Genomic DNA, 19,782 nt, shown 5'->3' on the forward strand with positions numbered 1-19,782 from the left:
TGTTTGGGTTCTGCAGGGAATTTCAATGCGTTTGAAGGGTATCTGGCCGCTAATACTCTTTGGGTAAGTAATGTGACGATGATCATTGCCAATTAGGCGACTCAGTTGTAAATTGTTAGATAAAGAAGCAACTGCACAATCGAATAGAACACCAGCTTATTAGGAGTGGAACTGAAATTTGCGTTAGGGTGAGTTTGAGTTATTTATGTTGGTTTAAATAGATCAACGTTTTTAACAACTTTGGCAAATATTAATACTTCAGTAAGAAGATTCTATGCACACAGGAAATAGTTTTAAAATCAAAGAAGTTGGTTGGTCTTGAGCACTAAGAAATTATGGCTAAAAAGTTTGTTAGAAATGGAAAATTCTAATGTTAGAAAACACATCTGGACTTCAAGAACATTTAATAATGAATTAAGTTCTTATTTTGAGAAGAAAAATCCTGATAGTTTGCGAACAAAATCTTATATAGATAAAAAATTATTATATTATTATAATTTATTTGTTTTATTTTATTGTTTAATATTATATTTAATTATTTTTTAAATTTTTATTTTACTACATATTTTTATTTTAACCTTTTTATGATTTAGTTGCGTTATTTGAATCGTTGTTTGTTGACTTCAGTTTAATGTTTCTTAAGTTTTGAATTTGTTGTCAAAGTTGTCTTATTTCCAGAACCTTTTTTTTGATTTTAGAACTTGTCTTTTTTTGTCAGTGCACTTATCTTTATGCTGCGTTTAATCTCCTAATAATTCAGTTATCATTTTGCAACAGTAATATGTTAAATATTGTAATATCCTTTTTAAAAAATAAATGGAATAAGTAGACAATACCACTGGAGTGTGCTCGAGTGCGATAATCCGTTGGTCATTTTAAAATACATTAAACAGTGTTCGGTATTATAGGTAAATATATATAATAATTTTTTAACCTTTTAGGAGAAAATTACTAAAATATAACCCAAGCTTTATTTCGTTTATCGATTCATACTTTGCAAGTTCAGTAATCTACCATAAGTGCAAATATACCAAATACTTATTGTAGCCAAGCAATAAGATTCGACAATTGGAGCTCCGTAAGCATTATTTCTTGCTATTCAACTTTATTAAGTTTTAAACCATTTAATTTAGAGAAATCAAAAATCAACTAACACTGTTATTATTATTGTTTGTTATGAAAATAAGTCTGGTAATGTAAGGTTTTTACCAAAATTATCTATAAAGCTCGACTTTTTATAGTCTCTGGGAGTTGTTGCTCATAAGGACAGGCGAAAAGGCAGATAGAAGTTCACATTTATATCGTTTCGGCAATTGGCGTTGATCTACAAATATGTATATTTTTGACGGGTCACAGAGCCTACTTCTGCTGTTCGCATTAGCTACTATCGTTTTACCCATTTAGGTACCGTGGATATATAGTACATTTGATAGATCCGTAATATGTTTTTGTTGTTGCTCTAGTTTTCGGTCTTCTACTTATACAGAAATAATAAAAAAATGCCACTTTGACTATGAAAATATTCACGTATGTTTATTATAATTTATGGATTGATTTCTTCAAAATCGATTTATCCACTGCAAAAAATGATGAAATCCTTGTGGAGATCACAATTGGATTTTTCTTCGATGAAAGATTAAATGATATTAAACCAATCACAGTATTTGACCCTTCATCATTCTTTCTGACCAACGGGTCTCCTGAGATTGCTGTGTGTGGACCGCATTCATGGGGCTTTGAGCAAATCCACGACGCCGGATAGAATTTTTCCAGTCCAATGATGGTGAGCAACTGTTTTGCGTTCTTCGTTGGACAAACGGTAACATTGGAGTAATGAAGGCGAGGTGAAATAGCAAACCCTGTTAAAAATAAGAAATATATATAAGTGTTTCAATTGCAAAAATGATATTCAATTACCTGAACCGTCGCCCCAACCAGAGACAATACAACTTTCATTTCATAAAGGCTTTCAGGATCTGGTAACTGAGCAGCCTGAATAAATTCGTCAAATCGAATTTCGACTGGGAGTCTTATGAGAGCTATATCATTGAGTTGTTGGTATGGATCATATTCACGATGAACGAAAATATTGCTGCGCTTCACTGTCAAACGTTGTTGTCCCCATTCCTTTTCATTTGTCCTATCCACTGCACCGAAGTAAAGATTGAGGGCTTCCCTAAATTTGTAAATTGAAAAGTATGTTTTCTAGATTATAATTAAAGACTACTTACACTGAATAATCACCAGCACAACTTGCTGATGTGAGCACACTTCGGCTCGATATTATAACACCTCCACAACTTTTCGCAGGGTCACATTTACAATCTTGACGTTGTTCAATGAAAACTTGATAAGGAAATTGTTGAGGACGTGCGCTTAGAAAACGTTCCGTTGGTGGAGTTTGTCCTTGAGTACTCCGTTGATAGAGTAGAAAAGTCAGAAAAGATTACCACCCACTGGAGTTGAACCATGTTTAGTTATTGAAGATGAAACTGACAGTCGTAGGAAATACTCCCTCATTTATAGTCAGTACTCAATATGAGGAAGGTTTAAGATTTATGAATCCGATAATAACCCGGTAGTGACAATGGATTTATGTGGCGTAAATTAGTTTTGTCGATAAGCGAAATTGAAGGCGACACAAATTAGCTGCACACTGACAAAAATAGATAATATGAATTTATATAACCTTTGCTTACTTTTCAAATTATTTTCCATTAGTTTCAATTTTAGCCAAATATCGAACTGTTTCAAACACAGAAAATAAATTGAGTGTGAGTTTATAGGGACCACACATGATTATGGGGTTACTGATATAATATTATAGGCTCTACAAAGGTGCTGTTGTATTCTTTTGACATTTATAAATTATTTTTAATAAAGTTGGAAAAAAATCGGTCATCAATATTTGCAAGAATCTGGTAAACATTTATAGAAATTTTGAGATTGTAACATTGCAACCAATAAAATAAAATATTAATTCGCCGACTTAAACTAGTACATATAGGTATATTCGTATGCGTGAACGATACTATGTTAAACTTTTATATAGAATCACTTTCTATATTGAAAAACATTGTTAGACGAAGCTATAAAATTGCTTTTAGCTTGGAGTCAGTAATTGCAGTTTATCCTATATCAATTTATTTTGCGACGATCATAAACCTAGTACACCATTACTACAGAATTTTAAAATCATCATACGGTTTTTAATTTTTATTTATTTGTTTCATTCACTTTGTTTTATCCATTGCAAAAACGATGAGACTCTCGTCAAAATAACAAGCATATTGGGCTCACAAGTTATGGTCGTACCGAAATGCTGTGAGGCCCACTATAGTACTAGTTCCATCTTCATTCCGAATTGCCAATGGCCACCAGAGTCGTCGCCATGACAAGTACTGCCTTGACTGGGCTTCAAACAAATATACGATGCTGAAAGAATTTTGCGTGGAATGCCTTGTATTTCTGCACAAGTGGTTTGCATTCTTCATAAGGAAATATGGTTACATTAAGGTACTGTAGATTGCTTGTCGGTTTCCAGGAATTTCCTTAAAATAAAGAATATCTAGTTTAGTATATGACATTTGAAAATGTTGATTAATCTACAAACTTACTATCAGACATGCCCCAGCCGGAAGCAACTCCAATTTCGTTATCATATAATTTGTCCAAATCAGGCAACTTAGCAGGCTGAATATACTCATCAAATAGAATTTCGGCTGGTAATCTGATCAGAGCTATATCATTAAGTCTTTGGTGTGGATCATATTCAGAATGAACGATAATATTCTTCCTCTTGACTATTAAACGTTGTTGTCCCGTTTCGAAGATATTGGTTCTGTCAACAGCTCCAAAGTAGATTTTAAAGGCATCCCTTAATATAATTGAATATAGATTGAAAATGTTATTAAATTGGACAGATATTTTTAATGATTTGACTCACATTGAATCCTTTATACAATGAGCAGCTGTGAGGACGGTTCTATTCGATATTATAACACCACCACAACCATGTGTCCAATTACCATTCATACGTCTTTCTAAATAGACTTGATACGGAAATTGTTTGGAAGCTGCATTTTCTCCATTTATTATCCGATTGGTGGGTGAATATTGAGCCTGCGCACTTCCCTGAAAGAGAAGGGAAGTTAGAAAGATTAACAACAACTGAAGTTTAACCATGTTGTAGAACTTGCGAAGAACTGGCACGCGTAACAAATCTCAGTAAATTTATATGCGGTTGGGACACCTTTAAAAGAGTTATGTGTGCGATAAGAACGTTTGTCATTTAAGCAAATTAACTTTGAAGCTCAAATTGAAAAATCAACTTTCGCGGTTAACTTAAGATTGGAAGAAACGACAAGAAAAAAGTAATTTTTTGTGCGTATTAATTTTATAGATGATGCGTTTAGGAATAGCTCCATAACGTTCAATGTATTTCCTGTAAAATTTTTTTCAAAAATTGTATAATTTTTTATACCTATTACCCATAATCATACAACAAACAGGCAGAAGGAGCTATCTCCGACCTCACTAGATATATATATTCTTGATCAGCGTCAAAAGCCGAGACGATATAGCCATGTCCGTCTGTCCATTTGTCTTTTTGTCAATCCGTCTATATGAACATAGAACATACATATATGTATATCTCATAGACTATAAGAGACAGAAATATAATTTTCTTTTCGACAGCGCTTATAATGATCAAATTTGTTTCAAATTTTTGACACGACCACTTTCGGTCCGCAAATCGACACAAAAGCTAAATAAAAAGCGTTTGATTCAGATCGGATAAAAGTTGAAGATAACATATTATTAAAGAAAAACTTTTGTATGTTAAATTACGTTTACTGGAAATGGGGTCTTTGCCGCTTTGGTTGACAATCTGGTATATGACCTCTATGGTATATTTCGAATGTAGTACTTCATCGATATACCAAATATGGTCCGGGGTATTTTTTAGTCTTTTGTGGTATATTATTTAGTATACTTTAAGAATAATACCGCACTGTTTTGTTTGTATCTCATAATGCGAGCACACTCGACTTTAGATTTTTTACTTGTTTATCGTGCCTCAAACGTAAAAAATCCGTATTTTTTTTAATTTTTTAAATTTTTTAAACAGAATCTCATTAAAAAATTATTTACATTATTGATGATTATAATTTATTTATTTTTCAAAATTTTTTCATACTTTTCATTCATTTTCTTTTATCCATTGCAAAAACGATGAGACTCTTGTATAAATAACAGGCGTATTGGGCGGACAAGTGCCGTCCATACCGAACGATGTGAGGCCCACTATAGTACTAGTTCCATCTTCATTCCGAATTGCCAGTGGGCCACCAGAGTCGCCTTTACATGGCCTGCCTTGACTGGGCTTCAAACAAATATACGATGCTGGAAAGAACTTTGCGTGTAATCCCTTGTACTTATGCACAAGTGGTTTGCATTCTTCATAAGGGAATATGGTTACATTAAGATACTGTAGATTATTTGGCAAATTCCAGGAATGTCCTTACAATAAAGAATATCTAGTTTAGTATATGTACTTTGAAAATGTTGATTATTCTACAAACTTACTATCAGATATGCCCCAACCGGAAACAACTCCAATTTCGTTATCATATAATTTGTCCGGATCAGGCAACTTAGCAGGTTGAATATACTCATCAAATAGAATTTCGGCTGGTAATCTGATCAGAGCTATATCATTGAGAAATTGGATTGAATCATACTCTGGATGAACGATAATATTCTTCCTCTTGACTATCAAACGTTGTTGTCCGTTTCATAAATATTGGTTTTGTCGACAGTTCCAAAGTATATTTTTTACGGGCATACCTTGATGAAAGAGTGGAATCTCTTTTTAAAGTGGTAAGAGATAATATATATATAGATTATACTCACATTGAATCCCTTATACAATGAGCTGCTGTGAGGATGGTTCTATTCGATATTATAACACCACCACAGCTACGTTTCCAATCATAATTTACAAGTTTTTCAGTAAGGACTTGATAAGGAAATTGTTTGGGAGCTGCATTTTCTCCATTTATTATCCGATTAGAAGGTGAATATTGATCCTGCTCACTTCCTTGAAAGAGAAGAGAAGTTAGAAAGACTAACAGCAACTGAAGTTGAACCATGTTGTAGAACTTGCGAATAACTGGCACGCGCAAGTAATTCAAGTTCATTTATATGGAGTTGGGACACATTTAGAAGAGTTATGTGTGCGATAAGAACGATTGTCATTTAAGCAAATTAACTTTGAAGCTAAAATTGGAAAAACCACCTTTCGCGGTATGGAGGTTAACTTAAGATTGAAAGGAACGACAAGAAAAAAGTAATTTTTGTGCGTATTAATTTTATAGATGATGCGTTTAGGAATAGCTCCATAACGTTCAATGTATTTCCTGTAAATTTTTTTCAAAATTGTATAATTTTTTATACCTATTACCCATAATCATATAACAAACAGGCAGAAGGAGCCATCTCCGACCTCACTAGTTATATATATTCTTGATCAGCGTCAAAAGCCGAGACGATATAGCCATGTCCGTCTGTCCATTTGACTTTTTGTCAATCCGTCTATATGAACACCTACATATATCTCATAGACTATAAGAGACAGAAATATAATTTTCTTTTCTACAGCGGTTATAATGATCAAATTTTTTTCAAGTTTTTTCTACGCCCACTTTCCCTCCACAAATCGACAAAAGCTAAATTAAAAGCGTTTGATTCTGATCTGATAAAAGTTGTAGATATTATTAAAGAACAACTTTTGTATGCTAAAAAACCCCTACTGCAAATGGGGTCTTTGCCGCTTTGGTTGACAATCTGGTATATATGATCTCTATGGTATATTTCGAATCTAGTACTTCATCGATATACCAAATATGGCCTGAGGTATTGTTTAGATTTTTGTGGTTTATTATTTTAGTATACTTTAAGAATAGTACCGCACTGTTTTGTTTGTATCGGGTATAATGCGAGCACACTCGACTTTAAATTTTTTACTTGTTTATCGTGCCTCAAACGTAAAGAGGTAAAGGTAAGAAAATCCGTATTTTTTTTTAATTTTTTTACAACAGAATCTCATTAAAAATTATTTACATTATTGATGATTATTATTTATTTATTTTTCAAATTTTCTCGTATTTTTCATTCATTTTCTTTTATCCATTGTAAAAACGATGAGACTCTTGTAAAAATAACAGGCGTATTGGGCGGACAAGTGCCGTCCATACCGAACGATGTGAGGCCCACTATAGTACTAGTTCCATCTTCATTCCGAATTGCCAGTGGGCCACCAGAGTCGCCTTTACATGGCCTGCCTTGACTGGGCTTCAAACAAATATACGATGCTGAAAGAACTTTGCGTGTAATCCCTTGTACTTATGCACAAGTGGTTTGCATTCTTCATAAGGAAATATGGTTACATTAAGATACTGTAGATTATTTGGCAAATTCCAGGAATCTCCTTAAAATAAAGAATATCTAGTTTAGTATATGTACCTTTGAAAATGTTGATTATTCTACACACTTACTATCAGATATGCCCCAACCGGAAACAACTCCAATTTCGTTATCATATAATTTGTCTGGATCAGGCAACTTAGCAGGCTGAATATACTCATCAAATATAATTTCGGCTGGTAATCTGATCAGAGCAATATCATTAAGAAATTGGATTGGATCATACTCTGGATGAACGATAATATTCTTTCGCTTTACTATCAAACGTTGTTGTCCCGTTTCATAAATATTAGTTCTGTCAACAGCTCCAAAGTAGATTTTAAGGGCATCTCTTAATATAATTGAATATAGATTGAAAATTTTATTAAAATGTTCAGATATTTTTAATGATTTGACTCACATTGAATCCGATATACAATGAGCTGCTGTGAGGACTGTTCTATTCGATATTATAACACCACCACAATTAGGTCTCCAATCATAATTTATATGTTCTTCTAAATAGACTTGATACGGAAATTGTTTGGAAACTGCATTTTCTCCATTTATTATCCGATTGGTGGGTGAATATTGATCCTGCTTCCTTGAAATAGAAAAGAAGTTAGAAAGTCTAACAGCAACTGAAGTTTAACCATGTTGTAGAACTTGCGAAGAACTGGCATTTGCAACTAATTCAAGTTCATTTATATGAAGTTGGGACACATTTAGAAAAGTTATGTGTGCGATAAGAACGATGGATATTTTATCAAATTAACTTTGAAGCTTAGGAAAAGACTTTGTTGAAAGCGGAAAATTAAAATTTTCTAGAGTAGATACAGACAATAGTCTGTTTGTTATCTTTTAAATAGAGTTGAGTTAACTTGGTGTCAATCCAAAAATAGTATCAACTTTAGCTGTATGGAGGTGGACTTAAGATTGGAAGGAACGAGAAGAACAAAACAATTTTTGTTTATATTAATCGACTTTAAATTTTTACTTGCATACTATTGATCTTGATTGCAAATGAAGTAGATATCTGAATGATTCCAATTGTATTGACTGTAATAAAATTGTCTTGTAGGTAAACATCAAGTCTTGACGGGGTCTTTGCTGCTTTGGCTTACAATGTGATATGTTTTGACCTATATGGTATATTTCGAATGTTTTACTTCATTGATATACTAAATATGGCCTTCGGTATATTTTGGTATTTTTGTGGTATACTTGAATAATAGTACCGCACGGTTTTGCTTCTATTCAAAATGGGTAACGGGTATCTCTTACTTATTTATCGTATCATAGTTAACATGCCTCAAATGTAAAGAAGTGTCGCAATATGGTTAAAATTCCATATACATATATTTTTATAATTTTTAAATTTTTTACACAGAAGATCATTACAAAATTATTTACATATTTGTTGATTATTATTTACTTATTTTTCTTATTTTCTCAAACTTTTCATTCATTTTCTTTTATCCATTGTAAAAACGATGAGACTCTTGTAAAAATGTCAGGCATATTGGGCTCACAAGTGTCCTCCAAACCGAATGATGTGAGGCCCACTATAGTAGTGGTTCCGTCTTCATTCCGAATCGCCAATGGGCCACCAGAGTCGCCATTACATGTTAAGCCTTGACTGGGCTTCAAACAAATATTCGATGTTGGATAGAATGATGCGTGGAATCCCTCGTATTTGTGCACAAGTCGTTTGCATTCTTCATAAGGGAATATGGTTACGTTAAACCACTGTAGATTGTTTGGCGTACTCCAGGAATTTCCTTACAATAAAGAATGTCTATATCTAGAATATTTTGAAAATGTGGAACATTGTATAAACTTACTATCAAATATTCCCCAACCGGAAACAACTCCAATTTCGTTATCATATAATTTGTCTGGATCAGGCAACTTAGCAGGCTGAATATACTCATCAAATAGAATTTCAGCTGGTAATCTGATCAGAGCTATATCATTCAGCAATTTGTGTGGATCATACTCTGAATGAACGATAATATTCTTTCGCTTTACTATCAAACGTTGTTGTCCCGTTTCATAAATATTGGTTATGTCGACGGCTCCAAAGTAGATTTTAAGGGAATCTCTTAATAAAATTGAATAAAGATTGAAAATTGTGTTAAATTGGTCAGATAATTTGAATGATTTGACTCACATTGAATCCGATATACAATGAGCTGCTGTGAGGACTGTTCTATTCGATATTATAACACCCCCACAAATACCTTTCCAATCATAATTAATATGTTCTTTTAAATAGACTTGATACGGAAATTGTTTGGGAGCTGCATTTTTTCCATTTATTATCCGATTGGAAGGTGAATATTGATCCTGCTCACTTCCTTGAAAGAGAAGAGAAGTTAGAAAGACTAACAGCAACTGAAGTTGAACCATGTTGTAGAACTTGCGAATAACTGGCACGCGCAAGTAATTCAAGTTCATTTATATGGAGTTGGGACACATTTAGAAGAGTTATGTGTGCGATAAGAACAATTGTCATTTAAGCAAATTAACTTTGAAGTTCCAATTGAAAAATCTACTTTCGCGTTATGGAGGTTAACTTAAGATTGAAAGGAACGACAAGAAAAAATTAATTTTTGTTCGTATTAATTTTATAGATTATGCGTTTAAGAATAGCTGCAAAACTTTCAATGTATTTCAAGCTCCCTTAATCAACTTTACATTTTTACTTGCATTCTGCTCAAGTCTTGTAAATTTTTTTTTCAAAATTTTGTAATTTTTAATACCTACTCCCCATAATCATATAATTTACGTAACAAGCAAATGGAGCCATCCGAGACGATATAGCCATGTCCGTCTGTCCATTTGTCTTTTTGTCAATCCGTCTATATGAACATAGAACATACATATATGTATATCTCATAGACTATAAGAGACAGAAATATAATTTTCTTTTCGACAGCGCTCATAATGAACAAATTTGTTTCAAATTTTTGTTACGCCCGTTTTCGCTCCGCAAAGCTAAATAAAAAGCGTTTAATTCTGATCGGATAAAATTTGTAGATATTATTAAAGAAAAACTTTTGTATGACAAATTAAAAATGGTTGACAATCTGGTATATGACCTCTATGGCACTGTTTTGTTTCTATTCAATGTGGGTAACGGGTATCTCACAATGCGAGCACACTCGATTTTACTTATGTATCGTGTTCATAGTCAACGTGCCTCAAATGTAAAGAGATGGATAAAAAATCCGTAATTTTTTTTAATTCCTAAATTTTTTACACAGAAGCTCATTAAAAAATTATTTACATTTTTATTGATTATTATTTATTTATTTTTCAAATTTTCTCATACTTTTCATTCATTTTTTTATCCATTGTAAAAACGATGAGACTCTTTTAAAAATGTCAGGCATTTTGGGCTCACAAGTGGTCTCCAAACCGAACGATGTGAGGCCCACTATAGTACTGGTTCCATCTTCATTCCGAATTGCCAATGGGCCACCAGAGTCGCCATTACATGTTATGCCTTGACTGGGCTTCAAACAAATATACGATGATGGAAAGAACCTTGCGTAATTGTATTTGTGCACAAGTGGTTTGCATTCTTCATAAGGGAATATGGTTACATTAAGGTACTTTAGATTGTTTGGCGTATTCCAGGAATTTCCTTACAATAAAGAATGTGTATATCTAGAATATTTTGAAAATGAGGAACATTGTATATACTTACTATCAAATATTCCCCAACCGGAAACAACTCCAATTTCGTTATCATATAATTTGTCTGGATCAGGCAATCATATGCTATATAATTGGGAAATTGGATTGGATCATACTCTGGATGAACGATAATATATAATATATATAATAACGATAACGTTGTTGTCCCGTTGTCCCCGTTGGTTCTGTCAACAGCTCCAAAGTAGATTTTACAAGCATCTCTTGATATAATTGAATATAGATTGAAAATTTTATTAAATTGGCCAGACAACTTTAATGATTTGACTCACGTTGAATCCAGTATACAATGAGCTGCTGTGAGGACTGTTCTATTCGATATTATAACACCACCACAGCTACGTTTCCAATCATAATTTACAAGTTTTTCAGTAAGGACTTGATAAGGAAATTGTTTGGGAACTGCATTTTCTCCATTTATTATCCGATTGGAAGGTGAATATTGATCCTGCTAACTTCCTTTAATTAGAAGAGAAGTTAAAAAGACTAACAGCAACTGAAGTTGAACCATGTTGAGGAACTTGCAAAGAACTGGCACGCGAAAAAAATCCAAGTAAATTTATATACGGTTGGGACACCTTTAAAAGAGTTATGTGTGCGATAAAAATGATTGTCATTTAAGCAGATTAACTTTGAAGCTCAAATTGAAAAATCAACTTTCGCGGTATAGAGGTTAACTTAAGATTGGAAGGAACGACAAGAAAAAATTAATTTTTGTTTATATTAATTTTATAGATTATGCGTTTAAGAATAGCTGCAAAACTTTCAATGTATTTCAAGCGCCCTTAATCAACTTTACATTTTTACTTGCATTCTGCTCAACTCGATTGCAAATTAAGTAGATATTAAATGATTCAAATTGCATTGTCTGTAATAAAATTGTCTTGTATTTGTACCTCAAATCCTGTAAATTTTTTTTCAAAACTTTTTATACCTACTCCCCATAATCATATAATTTACGTAACAGGCAGAAAGAGCCATCCGATCCCGTTAGGTATATATATTCTTGATCAGCTTCAACAGCCGAGACGATATAGCTATATTCGTCTGTCCATTTGTCTTTTTGTCCCTGCGTCTGTATGACACGTATATCTCATAGACTATAAGAGACAGAAATATAATTTTCTTTTCTACAGCGTTAGTGAATGTGTTTTAAATTTTCTTTCAAGTTTTTTCTACGCCCACTTTCCCTCCACAAATCGACAAAAGCTAAATTAAAAGCGTTTGATTCTGATCTGTTTAAAAGCTTTGTAGAGTAATCTAAAGAACAACTTTTGTAAAACTGATCAACCTTCCCCTACTGAACAAACGTGGTCACGCTGGATACTTTGGTTGAGCAATCTGGTCACATGACCGACCTCTAAGGCATAGTATTTCGAATCTAGTGTCATCGATATATTGTATGGCCTGAGTTCCTTATTGTTTAGATTTTTGTATTGCAGGGTGAACACCAAGTAGCAAGAATAGTACTGCACTGTTTTGTTTCCATTTAATGTGGGTAACGGGTATCTCCCAACGCGAGCCCACTCGACTGTAGCCTTTTTACTTATTTATCATGTCCATAGTCAACATGCCTGCAACGGATAAATGAAATACTTGCGGTATAAATGATTAACTTGCTTAATTTCACTTACATTGAATCCGATAGGCGTTGGTCAACAAAGACTTGATTCGGAATTAGTTTAGGAGCTGCATTGGCACCGCTTATTATCAGTTTGCTATGTGAATATTGAGCCTGGACACTTCCGTGATAGAGGAGAGAAGTCAGAACGAGAAAGAGGAACTGAAGGTACACCATTTTGTAGAACTTGCGAAGAACTGGCAAACTCTTGAAATCCAAGTATTATTTATATGAGGTTCGGATACCTTAAGAGTGATGACATAACTCGAAAGTGTAACATAACTTTGTAGAATAATGAAATGTTGAATTAGTTTGGCGACAACTCAAATGCATTATCAACATTAACATATTGACTTGAATGGGAAAAATTAACAACATAGGAATGTTGTTTTTGGACAAAAACGAAAACGTCAAATTCAACGAACTGCAACAAGTTAATTTATAGCACTTCAACATCTTTAAGAGAGTTATGTATGCGATAAGAATGATTGGTACACCCGGTAAATTAGTTTCGATGCATTGAAAACTTTGTTGCAATGCTTTGTAGCGATAAAAATATGTTGAGTTAGTTTGACGTCAATCCAAATACAATATCAAGAACGTTGGCGGGACGGAGGTTAACTTAAATTGCTAATACCTGACATGGGAATGTTTTTAACACTTCAGTTGTGTTTGGACAACAGCAACAATGGCAAATGCAACAAATGGCAACAACAGGCGGCAATGACATGGCCAAAATGGCATGCCATCATTGGCATCGAGTTCGTTTTGGCCACAAAATGCAGATGCGATTCTTGAGCCCATCCTCATGCATTTATGCAGCTTGTCGTCGATCTGCCCAGCCTCTCTCTCTCTCTCCCCTCTCGCGCAGTGCTCGAAAGCAATGCGCATACATTTGTTTGCCAAGTGTGTGCAATGGCTTTGATCGACGTGGCTGAATCGACTGACTTGGCTCGACTCGTCTTTCGTTTGCTTAGGTGTCAGCTAGCGGGTATTCTTGGCCTTCAGCTAAGCTACGAGTAAAATCAACACAACCAACAACAACAGCAACAACAACAACGACCAGCAGGTGTTGCATTTTGTGCAAACAAAAGCCTCGAAACCCCAAACCTCGAGTCGAAAGGAGGCAGCAAGCAACCAAATTGATTTGTCAATCGTTGAAAACCGCAAAAGTTGCGCACATTTCGTTGGCATTTGAAAGCCATTTGAATATCTCTCTCACTCTTGACTTGTTCCAAACTCTGGGTTCACATCGAATGTAGCTGTAGCTCTTGATGTTTTCTTTCTTTTTTTTTCCCTCAATTTTATACTTTTTTTTGTTGGTTTTTTTGAGAAAGTATGGCGCATTACGTTTTAGTAGAAGCTGGCGGCAAAAGCTGCTGGTTGCCAGCTGCGAGTTGTCGTCGACGTCGTCGTCATCATCGTCGTCGTTGTAGTTGTCGTTGTCCCTTCGCCAATTTGTTGCTGACACTGCTGACGACTTAGCCATAGCTTCGTCCGAGGAGAGGGGGAAAGGGAGCTCTCTGGGTTTGGCCAGCGCTTGCCTGGGACAGGAACAGCCAGCGCTTGGCAATGAAGCGCATAAAAACTAATTGATTGGATGCCAAGATGTTAAGCGCATAACGGCAGCAGCAACAGCAACAGCAGCAGCAGTTGCTGTTGCCACAGCAAGAGTTGCCATTGCCGTTGCCCCAATGTTTTTGAGGCGTTGTCAGTTGGTTTGGCTTTTCAGCGACTTTTATTCAATTTAAATGCGCTTGCAGCTACATCCACATGCGGATGAATAGACTGCGACCCGCCCAGACCAGTCAGCAACAGTTGCTGCTCGCTTAAATTAATTATTTTTTATTAACTTTTCGCTTATTGATGACATTTTTCAAATTTCCAGCATACTCTCCATCGTACTCTCTCACAATTCAAGCAGAAAACTGTGCAACGTTGCTTGCCACATTGCAACATTTGCTGCATTGCTGCAACGGCATTGGCAAATTTGTCGCATGCGATTTTTATGCTGATCGTTTGGCATTTTTCTTAGCGGCTGCATATAAAATTTGATGGCAAGTTAATAAAATGATATAGCCTTTGGCATCGTTTTTTCTTACCTTTTTTTGAGATTTTTTTTGTATGCTGCAAAAAAGGGAATTACGGAATGCACAGATATTTCTTTTTACATCATACCTTTTAAACTTGGCAGCTGTTAATGAAATCAATAAGTAATCCATAAATTGTGAAATTGTTTGACAACAAATTTTAAAAACATTTTATTTCTACACAGTGGTGAGATTTTGGGAGACGAATTTAAATTGATTATTGAAAAGTTGTTGAATATTGATTTTATTCTATGGTATACTTTGATGAAGTACTATACCAATATATCATATGTAACATTTGGTATATTTTAGGATTTTGTGGTATATTAATTTAGTATATTTTAAAATGAATACCATAATGTGTTGTTTTCTTCAAAAGGAATAGCGCGCATTTCACAGTCAAGCACTTTTGAATGTAGCCTTCTTACTAAAAAAGACACAAATTATATTTTCCTATTGTAAATAGATTATTATAATTATATAGCGCTTGTGAGATTATTAATTTTCAATTTCGTATTTATTTATTACCAATTTGTATTCATTATTTTTATTTGATCTTAATATATTAACTTAAATTTAAATACATCCTTTAAACTATGTAGATAAAAGTTTATTCTTTTTGCGAAATTGTTATTGTTGTTTTTAAAAATTGTTAACTTTTCAGTCAAGTTGCTTAAGTTTTTTGTGGTTCACATTGTTAACGGTAGTTATTATGGGGCCCCTTCATGCAATCTTTGGCATTTAATCGCGTCAACTCTTTATCGGGCGACGGTAATTCCACTTTCCTGCTTACAAAGACAGACACACACACACACACCCCGCTGAGGAAAAGAAGAATAATAATAAGAACAGCAACAACAACTACAACAACAACAAAAGGCAACACTTGAGCATTTATCAAAAGTTATTGCAAATTAATTGCAATCTGCCTGGCGCAATCTGCGGCATCATCTCGAGGCGATCCCGAGACCTCATGGCATTTTCGGCTGCTGCCGCTGCAGAGTTCGCTGCTTACCAAAATTTATTGATGCCTTATTAGCTGATAATCACAATCACATACGTAGAGAAGAAGACTGCCAGACACTGGCTAAAAGGTGCGTCAGAGAGCCAACAGCAAACGGTAAAAAGGGTTTCTTTCAGTTCTTCAGTTCACGTCTTTTCTGGCTGTTCATATTAAAGTGCATTAAGATAATTGAAATGGCCAATATAAAAAGTTTTCCTTTTTCATTTTATGTATTGCTCAAAAGAATCTTGTTTTTTTTTTCTTTTTGTTCTTTTCTTTGACTGAGCAAATCAGTTTGCGGTGTCAAAAACTTGTTTGAAGTGTTGAGTATCGCGCTTTGGGCCATTTCGGTTGCACGTCTCCACGTCAGGCTCTCTTTACAGATATCGCATCACATCAATTTTAATACACTACAGAGTTGTTACAATTTGCTGGAGTAGCTTGTAACGATCTCGGCGATGTTTAAGAATATATTCTTGTAATTATAGTAAAAAAGGCAAGTATTTTATTGTTCATTTATTTGTTTACACTCTTTATAATTTGATCTGCATTCTTGAAAAGGCGTAATGACATTATATGGACACAGATCGGCTTCAATCTGTTATAAATTGAATATAACTAATTCCATTAGATGAAGATAATTTTGTTCGTTTAAAATTTCAAGCGAAGAAAGCTTGGCAATCATTTGTAGTCAGTCTTGAAAACTTAGATTGAATAAGAGGTGTTTTTTTTTACAATATGCTAAAATTGCAGTTCTTTCTACCAATATTATTGCTGGGCTTTACAATTTTACTGCAAGTACCGTTTACATTGAGCAATGAGGATTGTTTTCCAGATCGGGTGTTAAAAAGGAGCTTACCCAGGGAGCCCCAGTGTCCAAGTGGCTTTGAGGTGTATGCAGGTCGTTGTCGTCGTCCGGCGTGAATGATTTATAATTTGAAAAAGAAGCTTGTAACGGTGTCAGATGTATAGAAATATATACTGGTAATTGTACTACAAAATTCAAGTATTTTGGTTTCGATTTAATTTGTTGTTTACTTATTTGTTTAAATCCTTTTTATTTGGATTGTATAAAGAGGTAATGACATTATGTGGACATAGTGTTGGCTTCACTCTACTACAGAGCTAATTTAATTGGTTCCGTTTGATGTATCTGATTATATTTTGTTAAAAACTCTATTTTGTGTTAGGGAAAGAATGACAACTCAGTTAATAAAACGCAGTTTTAAAGAGCTAAAGTGTTTTACATTATGCTAGGGATAAAGACTTTTCTACCAATGTTATTGCTGGGCTCCACAATGTTGCTGCAGTTAACACCAAGCGAAGCAGCTGGGGATCGGCATAATATAGTAAAGAAGACTTTACCCGGACCTAAATGATTTAACATTTTATTAATATTTTTAAGATCTTTACAGAAAATGTGAATTAAAATAAAAAAGAAGTGTAACTACTCTTCGTTCTTTTCATTTTGGGAATTCATCTGGCTTTCGGCTGTTTCCTGGAATCCGTCAAAAAAGACGCATTCATATATTTTTCTGCTGCGCTTAAATGTTTTTTCAATTTTCATATTACTCATGTCTAAAGTTTTGCTTTAGTGATTATTTAGTTGTTGTTGAAGAATGCGTCGACGAATCTTCACGGTCTGCACATTAAATGCACGTATATGGTTTATTAAAAGGCTTTCTTCGTGGCGATAAGCCACGTTAATACAATGGGCCGTCATTTAGGGCTTGAGTGTTTGTTCAACAGCCGAAATAAAGGCGTTGGCTGTGGCTGTGAGCAGAAAGCAGGACATCTGATCACAGACTGAGTGTGTGTCTCGCTTTCCCATGAGAAAAGGGAGAGAAGACTGAAGGGAAGACGGAGTTGCAGAAATGCAGTTACATTGTTTGCAGAGAGACGGTTTATGGGCAACGTTTATGACTTGGTAATTGTTTGGCTAGCTACTTAGGCTTGAGCGCGATTGACGCGGCTCATAAATCAGCCAAAGGGCTGAGACTGCGAACGGGAACAAGAACTTAACCTAGTCGGGCTCAAAGCGAGACATGTTGACAGTTGGCACCAGGAAGTAAACGAAGAAAAACGCTTTCCAAGAATTTTTGAGGCGTAGCAACTGTTTGTGACATGTTTTGATTTGTGTCGCCAATGTTTATGAGCCTCAAGTCGCTGCGCTAACGTCTAGCTTGGGTCGTCACCAGAAACGGACCCACCACATGCAGATGCAACAGTTGTTCCCTCCCTCTTCTTCTCTCCTCGGACAGTCTGCAGTCAGCATTCAGCATGTTGTTATCGATGACATTAATAGCGATTTGAGACTTTCATCAATTACACACACACACACACACCAAACTTTTGTGCTTACTCCATTCGACATGGTGCCCATTTGATCTCGGCCTACGCATTGAGTCTGCGGTTCGGCAAATTGTAAAATATTACAATGCAAATGATTTGAAAGCATTGCTGAGCATTGCTCTCTGTTCGCCACAGATGATGTAAGCGCCCTGATAAAGTCGAAAACTTGGCGAAAACGCCTTGGCCCAGACATTGCGGCTTTCTGCCAAACATCACCAACATCAACATTAACTTCAGTCGCAGTCGCTGCCTGAGTCTCAGCCGCAGTCTCAGCCTCAGTCGAAGCTTGAACGCATTCAAAGTCGTTGGCCAACAACCGACAACAATAACAAACGTTTAAGTACGAGTAATTTTGCGAATACCGTTTTGGATTTGGGTTTCGCAGTTTGCCTTTTGCCTTGACCACCAGCAACGTTGGCACAGTGGTTTACTCCGACGTAAAGTGACCTTAAGAGTTGATATTATTTTTTATTAATTTTGAAAATTATGATGTTTATAAAACTTTTCAATCTTAATTAACGAGTGCTAAATAGGTAACCAAAAAGCCGTATCAAAGTAATATAAAAAATACAATAATTATTTTGATCATTCTAATCTACCATATATTATATGTAAAGCTTTTATAGATTTTCTAAAATTATGTTGAATTTTTTATGGCCATAAGTTTAATAATACTAAATAATATTTCATTCAATATATGATTCTCAAATAAAATATAATAATATAATAAGATAAAATTGAGACAAACCTTTCATAATAAAAGATTTAAAAAATCTTAGTTATTATGCAATCTAATGTTGCATAAAAAATTAATTAAAATATTTTAGTGGAACTTAAGTGATGTAGACACTTTTGCATTAGTTTATAAGTATTTATATTCATAGTGATAGAAAGTACGACATGGTAAAATAAATTGTCTTTTCGGAACTATTGATAAGTTTAGTATGTTTTCCTTATAAAATTATTTCCACGACGTAAAGACCTATATAGTCATATTATTATTATTACTTAACAATGCATTATATATAAATAATATTAATCTTTTCACATTATTTTTGACTTAACAATCTTAAAATTTTTTGAGCTTGTAAATATTCTATTAAATTGTAAAGCTTAGTTCTACGCATCCGATCCCACTGTGCGACGCTGGCAATCAACTCAACTACAGATCAGCTTCAGCTCGAACTGCAACTTCAACTGCAACTCGAACTGCAGCTCCATCTTGAGTTGAACTGTATTAACTCTTGTCTGTCTGTCTGTAACTGTGACAGTGAGTTGGACTTGGACTTGGAACCAAGAGTCCCAAGAGCGCCAACTGTTGCTGTTGCCGGTGCTGTTGCTGTTGCTGTTGCTGCCGCGGACTATTGCCGCTGTCAGTTGAATCTTCCTGTTTGCACAAACGTCACGTTCGAGTCACGTTTCCAACTGGGGGCCCCTCATCAATGGGCCGGCACTTAGCTGCAGTTGATGTTTCCCACAAATTTAAAGGCCGTCGCGCCCATTGGGCCAATGTGTGCGATGTGCTC

At 34.8% G+C, this 19,782-nt stretch overlaps 3 protein-coding genes across 3 annotated transcripts; all 3 read right to left on the reverse strand.

Moving 5' to 3' along the window:
• Positions 1-3,378: 3,378 nt before the first annotated feature.
• On the reverse strand, positions 3,379-4,109 carry LOC117569715 (collagenase-like). Its single transcript, XM_034250981.2, has 3 exons — positions 3,947-4,109; positions 3,618-3,877; positions 3,379-3,551 (listed from the first exon to the last, which is right to left on the reverse strand). Exons 1-3 carry the CDS (start codon positions 4,033-4,035, stop codon positions 3,418-3,420), a joined length of 483 nt encoding a protein of 160 aa, XP_034106872.2. The 5' UTR covers positions 4,036-4,109; the 3' UTR covers positions 3,379-3,417.
• A 3,030-nt stretch (positions 4,110-7,139) lies between these two features.
• LOC117572228 (collagenase-like) lies at positions 7,140-8,123 on the reverse strand. The gene is made up of 6 exons (XM_052003589.1): positions 8,104-8,123; positions 7,889-8,071; positions 7,560-7,819; positions 7,462-7,492; positions 7,416-7,429; positions 7,140-7,376 (listed from the first exon to the last, which is right to left on the reverse strand). Exons 1-6 carry the CDS (start codon positions 8,121-8,123, stop codon positions 7,174-7,176), a joined length of 711 nt encoding a protein of 236 aa, XP_051859549.1. The 3' UTR covers positions 7,140-7,173.
• Positions 8,124-8,807: 684 nt separating this feature from the next.
• Positions 8,808-12,992, reverse strand: LOC117569713 (chymotrypsin-2-like). Its single transcript, XM_034250980.2, has 3 exons — positions 12,825-12,992; positions 9,312-9,571; positions 8,808-9,248 (listed from the first exon to the last, which is right to left on the reverse strand). Exons 1-3 carry the CDS (start codon positions 12,986-12,988, stop codon positions 8,929-8,931), a joined length of 744 nt encoding a protein of 247 aa, XP_034106871.1. The 5' UTR covers positions 12,989-12,992; the 3' UTR covers positions 8,808-8,928.
• Between the last annotated feature and the right edge of the window lie 6,790 nt (positions 12,993-19,782).

The sequence above is a fragment of the Drosophila albomicans genome, chromosome 3 (genome assembly GCF_009650485.2).
Source record: "Drosophila albomicans strain 15112-1751.03 chromosome 3, ASM965048v2, whole genome shotgun sequence".
NCBI lineage: Eukaryota > Metazoa > Arthropoda > Insecta > Diptera > Drosophilidae > Drosophila > Drosophila albomicans.